Here is a 9,962-nt window from a genome sequence, read left to right as displayed (position 1 = left end):
AGAGTGTTACAAGGGGACATAAATTTAAGGTGAAGGGTGGAAGGTATGGGGGGGGGGGGGGGGGGGGGGGGATGTCAGGGGTAGGTTCTTTACCCAGAGAGTGGTAGGGGCATGGAATGAGCTGCCTGTGGGAGTGGCAGAGTCAGCATCATTGGTGACCTTTAAGCGGCAATTGGATAGGTTCATGGATAGATGCTTAAGCTAGGACAAATGTTCGGCACAACATCGTGGGCCGAAGGGCCTGTTCTGTGCTGTATTGTTCTATGTTCTATGCGCTTCACAGGAGGCTCCCAAGCACTGAGGATATCACCTAGACAGGGGACAAAACGTCTGCAACACAAATTCCCAGCTCGGCGAACACAATCAAACTTCATAAGATCAGAAGTGGGGACGTTCAGGGATAATCGCATGATATTCAGCATCATTCACTATTTCTCAGATACTGAAGCAGGTCGCATCCATTTGAAACAAAACCTGGACATACCCAGGGTTTGGAATGATAAGTGGCAAGTAACATTTGTACCATATAAGTGCAAGACAATGACCAGCTCCAGCAAGCCAGAATCTAATTGTATACCCTTAATGTTTAGTGACAATACCAGCACTGAATCCCCCACTATCATCATCTTGGATGACCAGAAAATGAACTAAGACAGTCACATAAATAACATGGCTGTAAGAGGAGGTCAAAAGCTAGGATGTCTATGATGATTAACTCACCTTCTGTAGCCCCAGTGCCTGCCTACCAGCGACAAGGCACAAATCAAGAGTGTGTTGGAATACCCTCCACTTGCCTGATTGGTGAAGCTTTAACGACAAGTATGGGAAGAGAACAAAAGTATGGCGTTGAGTTCCAGCCATTATCATTGTGAGTAGCAGGGGAGGCTCAATAGGCCAAATGGCCTACTCCCGCTCCTATTTTCTATGTTTTCCCTGTGGGGAAGGAAATCTGCCAACCTTACCCAGTCTGCCTAAAAGTGACTGCAGACCCACAACCACGTGACTGACTCTTAACTGATGCTCAGGTGCACTAGCAAAACTGGTTAGATTAAATTAGATTAATTAGTGTGGAAACAGGCCCTTCGGCCCAACAAGTCCACACCGACCCTCCGAAGAGCAACCCACCCAGACTTATTCCTCTACATTTACCCCTTCACCTAACACTACGGGCAATTTACCATGGCCAGTTCACCTGACCTGCACATCTTTGGACTGTGGGAGGAAACACGCAGACACGGGGAGAATGGGCAAACTCCACTCAGACAGTTGCCTGAGGCGGGAATTGAACCCCGGTTTCTGGCGCTATGAGGCAGCAGTGCTAACCACTGTGCCACCATGCTGCTCGTGCTGGTTACTTCAAGGAATGGATAACAAATGCCAGCTTTGACAAAGGGTCAGTTAGACTCGAAAAGTCAGCTCTTTTCTCTCCTTACAAATGCTGCCAGACCTGCTGAGATTTTCCAGCATTTTGTCCTTTGGTAACAAATGCCAGCCCTGCCAACATTGCTCAAATCACAAGAACGAATGGAACATCACAAGTAAGATTATCCTACACCAACAGCAAAGCAGATCAGGCAATTACCTTTCAAATAAAAAAGTAAATGAAGTGACACACAAGAGATCAAATAGAGAACTCCTGATAAAATACCACACATTACCTGCTTTGATCATCTCATCCTTTGCAATCTATGGTTAATGCATGAATCACTACACAAAGTCATTTAACAGTACAAAAGGTAAACAAACAGTATTCAGCACAACCTGCATATCTATTGCAAAGCCAAAAACAAAGATGCTTTTCTTGGACAAACATATAAAAACAAATTATCTTTGAAATACTAGAGTTACGCTGCAAGTAAGTACAGTACTTACCAATGTCTGCAGTAAGTACACCAATGTCTTATTCTCTCTGACAATTTCATTCATACAATTTTAGATACAGCTGCAATTTCCTTCGGGGATATTGCAGATGAACGTTTAACGCTAACTTTCCAAGATCAGTATTTGAGTCACTGTGAACATAAATACAGCTGTCACTTAGATGGTTTCTGCAGAAACATTGATTTATTACAGAAGGTGGCCTTCACTGTGCCTGCACTGGCTCACTTACCTAAACCATTCTCCATATCACTACACACCATTAACATCCAAGTAACCTTGCAAACAAAAAAAAAAATTTTAATGGGCAGCACGGTGGCAGTGGTTAGCACTGCTGCCTCAAAGCGCCAGAGACCGGGTTCAATTCCCGCCTCAGGCAACTGACTGTGTGGAGTTTGCACATTCTCCCAGTGTCTGCGTGGGTTTCCTCCCACAATCCAAAGATGTGCAGGTTAGGTGAATTGGCCATGCTAAATTGCCTGTAGTATTAGGCGAAGGGGTAAATGTAGGGGAATGGGTCTGGGTGGGTTGTGCTTCAGTGGGTCGATGTGGACTAGTTGGGCCGAAGGGCCCGTTTCCACACTAAGTAATCTAATAAAAACTCTTTTAATGCCTCAATTGAGCCCGCCTTTCAAGGCTGCACATCACTTAACCTAACAACCTGCTGTGTGACAAAGTTTTTTTCTCACGTAACCCCTTCATTTGTTTGCCCTTCACTTGGAAAAGATAGTTTATATTTTGAACAGAATTGCCTTGTTGATTGGTCCCAAATTAAAACAAGATGCAACATGGCCTTTCATTAAAGGACAATGACAATAGTGTCAAGGATTTGAAAGGGGAGATGCAGAGAAATGATTTTCTTTACTGGGGCAGCCAGAACAAGGGTCACAACCTTTAAATTTAGTTCAGAGACACAGAGGCACTAAAAGTGAAACTGAAAAGCAGTTGATCTGCAGGTCAATTGGTAATATAATAACTAAGATCAATAATGTTTTGCTATGTAAAGGTATTGAGGTACATGGAACTAAGGTAAGTAAAAGTACGTTTGTGGGCAGTATGGTGGCTCAGTGGCTAGCACTCCTGCCTGACAGCGCCAGGGACGTGGGTTCGATTCCTGCCTCAGGCGACTGTCTACATGGAGTTTATACATTCTCCCCGTGTCTGCGTGGGTTTCCTCTGGATGCTCCGGTTTCCTCCTACAATCCAAAGATGTGCAGGCCAGGTGAATTGACCATGCTAAATTGCCCATAGTGTTAGACGCATTAGTCAGGGGTAAATAGGTGGGAGAATGGGTCTGGGTGGGTTGCTCTTCGGAGGGTTGGTGTGGACTTGTTGGGCCGAAGGGCCTGTTTCCATACGGCAGGGTATCTAGTCTGAAACCAGTTGAACTGATCAGTGTGCACGTGGTTGACAGTAGACAAACAAGTAATGCTTGCTTAATTTTTGACCTGAAGACTGTGCTTGGAATTCATTCAATTCACAATTAGCCACTGGATTTCAATGGGAGACTCTAGCCTTAGTACTAAATGTATTAATGTATAATTTTATTTAAACTTACTAATTTTTGAATTTGTGCCATTCAACATCATTTGCATCAGTTCAGGTTCCTCCATGATCCCAGTTTGGAAACAGTATAGGAGATTTAGTCATCATAAATTAATAAAAATGTCTTTACAGATTTTGAATATAAAAGATCTAATAATATGCATATATGTAATCTTTGGTAACTGTGCATCTTTTATACAACACAAGAACATAAGAAGCAGGAGTAGGCCCCCAAGTCTACTCTGCCTTTCAAAAAGAAGCTGCTCCAGACTTGGACTCAAGATTATAGAATCATACAGCATGGAAATGGACCCTTTGGTCCAACCAGGCCATGTTGAACATAATCCCAAACTAAACTAGTCCCACCTGCCTGCTCCTGGCCCATTTCCCTCCAAATCGTTCCTCTTCATTTACGTATCCAAATGTCTTTCAAAAACTGTAACTGTGCCCACATCCACCACTTCATCAGGAAGTTCATTCCACATGCGAACCACCCTCTGTGTAAGAAATTTGCCTCTCATGTCTTTTAAAAAAATCTGTTTCCTTAAAGATATGCCCCCTAAATCCTGAAATCCTCTTGGGAAAGGAGACATACCATTAAACCTATTATGAATAGGAAAAGGAAGCTTTTTTTTAAAACTTAAATTGATGACTTTGCCTTCTCGTGCCATCAATGGATGCATAATTTCTGATCATTCAGCATTTCACAACTGTTTAAATGTAGATTTTAATACAAGATTAATAATCAGGATGCTTTATCAGTTCTTTAAATTAGAAAAATATTACATAAACCAGCTATCATTTCCTGTTTTGACAGATCTCACTGATTAATCAAACCTTGACTTAAAATTGCTGTGAATGATCAATTGAGTTTTCAAAAATATACAAAGTCCATTTTAAAATGTGTTTCCTCAGTTAGGAATCTTGAAAAAAACAATTTTCTTTCAAATGTGTTTTATTATGTTTTAAAAGTACAAAACATTATCTTCGCATTGTCCTTCTCTCTCTCAACAGTTGATAGTATCACTCTCAATACTCAATGTAATTTGTGGAATCTTGTACAAAAGAGTGCATTTTCATAATTTTCCTATGATTCAACACAATGTTGTCCAATACATTAGTCAGCAACCATATGTGGCTAACTGTATTCCTGAACAGTAAAATAAGTTGTGTTTGACAGAATTATTGAGCACGTGATAGCAATACTCATTCATATGGCATATGCTGGTGCACTCTGACCTTCTGGATCACCTGTTGCAATAATGCACCTGAACTGGGTGACTAAACAACTGTCACCACAGCCACACCTGCGTTTAGTCAGTGATTTCTAATGGTCAATGGCTGGATCAGTGTATTGTGCACCACCTTGTCAAATCCTGAGGTTCCTCTCCCAGAAAATTAGCAGCAAAGATCTCAAACAATTTGGGGCATTATGATCAGTTTTAGCTCCTGTGACAAGGAAGATGAGTAACTTCAACACTTACTTCTTCTCATTATCTACTAACTGCAGAAAATCTGTGGGGACATAGTTTTGGGGGCGGGGAGGGTGGGGTGGAGTTGGAGAGGCAGCATTCCGGAGTCAACAGAGGATTGGACCAGTGTGTGAGGCTTCTATGGTTGAGCCTAATGTGTGCAGTGCTAATCACTGGATTACACAAAGGCATTAAAAACATTGTAAAAGGTGTAGAAAAGCTACAGAAATGACATGAGCATTGCGAAGTCACATCTACTAGGAGAGAATGAACAAGCTGGATACTCTGAAAGAATAAGGGAGAATCCTTTATAATTATAAAAGATTCTTACAGAGGGCAGAAAGTGAGAGGGGGATCGTCCGGGTGAGGGTTGATATGGGCAGCGAAAGAAAGGTCTCAGGAGGTCAGGGCGTGGGTAGTCTTGGCTGCCAGTGGACTCCTCACTGCCCAGGTCCAGGCCTCAATCATGCGGATATTACCACAGCCTTTATAGCGCATCTCCATCTTGTCTGCTCACATTGCCTCCAGTTAATCGCAACACGCCCAGGGTGTCTGATAGACACTAGCAATCTGTTTTAATGGAGCACTTCACCAAACTGCAAATGCTTATGTCAATAAAGTGGTAAATCCAACATTGTTGTTTTATGAATTGGACTGATTCCAGGCAATACGAGAGAAAAGAGGCTGCCAGATGGATTTGTACTAATTGACTGCCTTTGATGGCCTCAGGACAGTCCAAAATGCTACATGGGCAATGAACATCTTTTCATGATTAGTCACTGCTGTTTGTAGGAACACATCAATTTGCACCAGCAACGCACCCATTAATAAATTCAGAGGGTGCAGAAGAACCATGCACTTTTTGATTATGTTTTCATGGCTGGCTGATTTCATATTTACTGCTGATCTCTAGATTAATCCCTTGTGAAGGTGGTGGTGAGCTGCCTTCGTGATCTACTGCAAACCATTTGGTGTAAGCAGACCCACAATGCCATTAGGGAGGGAACTCCAGGGTTTTGACCTAGCGACAATGAAGGAACAACATATTTTCAAGACAGGATGGTGAGTGGCTTGAAGGGGAACTTGCAGGTTGTGGTGTTCCTAAATATCTGCTGCCCTTGTCCTTCTAGATGGTAGTGTTTACAAGTTTGGAAGATGCTGTATTCTGAGAGTGTGCTGGCCATGTCATGTGTGGAAGGGTACAAGGGAACATCCAGAAGTCATTGTCCACATGGGAACTGAGGACAGAAGAAGGGCATGTGATGAGATCCTGTATTCAGTTTCAGGAGCTGAGAAGGTAATGAAGGTACAAGACCTGAAATATAATAATTGGCAGGCTAGTTACAAGTGGCATGGTTGGACTGAAGGGTCTGTTTCCATGCTGTACATCTCTATGACTCTATGGCATGACCTACTGAATATAGGAATAGGTAGGGTAAAACATGTTTCTACAGAATTGAAGCAGGAGAGTAGACTTCAGATGCTTGAAGCATTGGAATTTGACTGGGACAGGAAGGACTTGTTCAAGTTAAACAAGTTGCATCTCAGCATCCCTGGGGTAATATTGTTGTAGGAGAAAGTGATCACTGCACATACTGGAGATCAAAGTCAAAAAGTGTGGTGCTGGAAAAGCATAGCCAGTCAGGCAACATCAGAGGAGCAGAAGAGTCGACATTTCGAGCATAACTAGCTCTTCATCAGGAATGCAGAATTCCTGATGAAATGTTTATGCTCAAAATGTCGACTCTCCTGCTCCTTGGATGCTGCCTGACTGGCTGCGCTTTTCCAGCACCACACTTTTTGACTTTAATATTTTTGTCGGAAGATTAACCTGTGACATGAGAGATTAACCAGGGATGCAGTTTAAGTTGGCCTGTCAGGGAAAAGCCATCAGGAATAAAAGTGCAGAGAGATTAGAAGAGATAAAAAGCTTGCATATCGATTTGGAAACAGGAGGGAATGCATTGTAGACAAACATGAAGTAGTCTAACACAGGTTTAGAGACCATGTACAAGTTTAAAGCGGGAATGACTTGGAGGTGAGTGGCTGGTGAAGGCAGAATTTACTGAAGACTACATTGTAGAGCTAAAGTGGGATGATTGAATTGACAGTCAAAGAAAGTACCTAGTTTATTAGAATAAAGGAACATTAAAGGAGGGGTTATGCTGCTGGATATATACTACAGGCTACCAAACAGTGCAGAAGAGGCACAGGAGAACATTTGCAGGAAAATTGCAGTCTAATTGGACAGCTTTATCTAAAAAGCCAACATAACACATTGTCTCCTTCGGTTCTGTGCCATTCTTTGATTCCGTGTGGTTGCCTACACAGATGAATTGATTAGCACCATGTGACATATCTAGTCATGTACTTTCCTGTTCTGAATTATGCTGAATTTTAGAAGCATATCTGCATGATCATGATGAGAAAGCCCGGGTGACAAATGTGATAGAGTTAAAAAAAATTTATAAGAAATCTTTCATTTCTTCCTGCGGGACCTTACGATCACCACAATGGTTTCTTTTTTCCTGCCTTACCATCTCCACTGATTAAAGTAAACCTTCACTGGCATCAGTGACAAAGCATTTCCGTTCTCACAAATCTGCCACGTCACAATCTCCGATGTCAGTAAGGAAAATCTCAATACTCTCTTGCTGTGTGAAACCCGATCGCTTTGCAGCCAAAATGAGAATGGCCAGGTCTTCTGCCTGAAAGTTATGTTTCTGCTGATGACCACAAAAACTGCAGACTTAGGAAATAACTCAAAAAGGAAAGACGTGTTCTGACACAGGGTGAATGGACTCAAAACATTAACTGGTCTCTCTCTTTTTCTCTCTCCACAGATGCTGCCTAACCCGCTAAATTTCCTTTCTTGTTTTTGATTTCTCTGGAAATCTCCTTAATTTTTGCATGATTTTTTAATGTTAGAACATTGCACAGAACTAACATTTAAATGTAACTTGGTGGAAGGCTAACATGCTTCATGCCCAACCTAAATTAATTGGATTTAGGAATCATTGAGCAAACATGACATGGGCTGCACTAACAGTTTATTCTCATTATCCCATTGTCCTCAATGTTAAAACCAGGTCGGACTGGGTGAAAGATTTCTTTCTGAAGTATTGGTCATGCCATATGTACGAAAGTTGGACAGCAAAATAAAGGTGTTTTTATTTTCCAATCTTGCGCATGGTTTCAAATCTCTCACTATCACCGTAACCTCCTCCAGTCTAAATTCCCACTAAGACAGGAATGCAGAGAACAGGAGCAGTAGTCATTCATTGGTGCCATTCAATAGGATCACAGGTGGCTCTTCTAACCCAATGCCATTTGCCTGCACTATGCCAATATTCCTTGGTATTTTTAACTTTTGGAAATCTATCAGTCAATCTCTCTCTCAAATATACACAACGACTGAGCCAGACAGATTTACCACCCTTGATTTCTCCTTAACTCAGTCCTAAGTGGCTTCCTCTTATTCTGAAGCTGTCCTCTGGTTCTAAAACTGCAGCATCCACCCCACCCATGACAGTTCATCTCTCTGGGTGATGATTTTTCACTGTTACACAGACAAAACTGGTACCGGAGAACCTTGGAAGTTGAAAGTAGCATAAATGATAAAGCTACATAAAGATCATTCGTGACAGCAGCAAAAATATATCAGCAACAATTTTAAAAGGGGGCCAGTTTAATGAGCCCTCAAATCTGTATCCCGAAAGGTGCAATTCCAGGCCACTGCATTGAAATAGCCATCCCTGCTGATGACTCGGTTCATTTCAGGACATTGAAAGGTGCTACATAAATGCAAGTTGTTGTTGAAATAAGTATTGAAACAGGAGTGGAATCATATCCTTTCCAGGACTTTCTCCAAGGTCTCTTTCGAAAACTAGGATATCATTAACCTAAGCAAGAACAGCACATCATATAATATTATAAACTATGAGCTGAGGGTAGAAGGTTCATAATTACACTTCCTTCACTGGACAGAACATGCAAGTCTGGGAGATTCTGGAATACAGGATTTTACTTACTGGTCTAGTGCCTTGTAATAAATATCCAGGTCCTTGTTAGCCAGTTCCGTCGTTCTCATTACGATCATCATTTCTCGGAACTTTTCCTCAGCGTCTCTATACTGAGGTTCTCTCAGTTCCTTTCTGAAATGAAGTATTTCCTCCTCAAAACCTTTCTGCCGCCCTTGAGCCAGGTTGCGATTTTTCTTGAAGCCCTCCAGTCGTTCTTCCAGCTGTTTCCGCTCACTGCCAGTTTAAAAAACACTTGTTGTACAAAACGAATGAAAAAAAATAACACTTTTATGAATCTGAGTGGGCAGGAACATATCAAGTGCTGAATGGCTATCTACATCAGATTTTAGGAATAAATACATGAACGATTTTAATCGGAAGAAAGGAAAATGGAGCTATTTATTGGTTCATGAGGCTGCAGAGATGTACAGAAGGTACGGAGATGGAGGCAGAGTGATAATATCACTGGACTAGCAATCCAGGGGTCCAGGCTAACGCTCTGTCAACACTAATTCAAATCTGACAATGGTGGAACTTGAACTCCATTACGAAAACATCTGAAAAATTGCAAACATAATATAAATATATATTCCTAAATATAAGACAAATACTTAAATATAAATATATAACCTAAGTAATGGAGACTATCAAATTATTGTCGTCAACTGCTGTAGAAACCCATCTGGATCACTAATATCACTTAGGGAAGGAAATCTGCCATCCTTACCTAGACTGGCCTACATGCGACTCCAGACCCAAAGTAATGTGGCCCGAATTGCCCTCTGGTAAGGTCCTAGTAAGCCACTCATTTCAAGGGCAATTAACGTTGGCAACAAATGCCAGAGATGTCTTCATCCCATCACAATTTAGAAAAAGCTTCTCTCTTAATTTGAATTGTTTCTGCCAGGGTTTGCTCACATGCAGCATGTGTATATTTGTCTGAATCCAACCTAATGGATGGAAACACCAGTCTAAGATTTCAGTATGCAGGTTAGGCCGAAATGTTAGTGCAGTTCTGAAGGAGTGCTACCCTGCTGGAGGAGTC

General features: G+C 41.7%; 1 protein-coding gene across 6 annotated transcripts in view; it reads right to left on the bottom strand.

Annotated features, from left to right (window-relative positions):
* The window catches only part of rad50 (RAD50 homolog, double strand break repair protein), a 216,201-nt gene that overhangs the window by 90,376 nt on the left and 115,863 nt on the right, over positions 1 to 9,962 (bottom strand). For all 6 annotated transcript variants that reach the window (XR_006313549.1, XM_043703202.1, XM_043703203.1 and 3 more), the window contains exon 22: positions 8,927 to 9,151. Coding sequence is in view for 5 of the 6 variants with exons in the window: in XM_043703202.1 (XP_043559137.1) it covers positions 8,927 to 9,151 (225 nt within the window). In the remaining variant the exon portion in view is untranslated. The remainder of the gene's footprint in view (positions 1 to 8,926; positions 9,152 to 9,962) is intronic.

The sequence above is a fragment of the Chiloscyllium plagiosum genome, chromosome 14, assembly GCF_004010195.1.
Source record: "Chiloscyllium plagiosum isolate BGI_BamShark_2017 chromosome 14, ASM401019v2, whole genome shotgun sequence".
NCBI lineage: Eukaryota > Metazoa > Chordata > Chondrichthyes > Orectolobiformes > Hemiscylliidae > Chiloscyllium > Chiloscyllium plagiosum.
The sequence above is the reverse complement of the archived record's forward strand: the minus strand, read 5'-3'. Positions and strand labels throughout refer to the sequence as shown.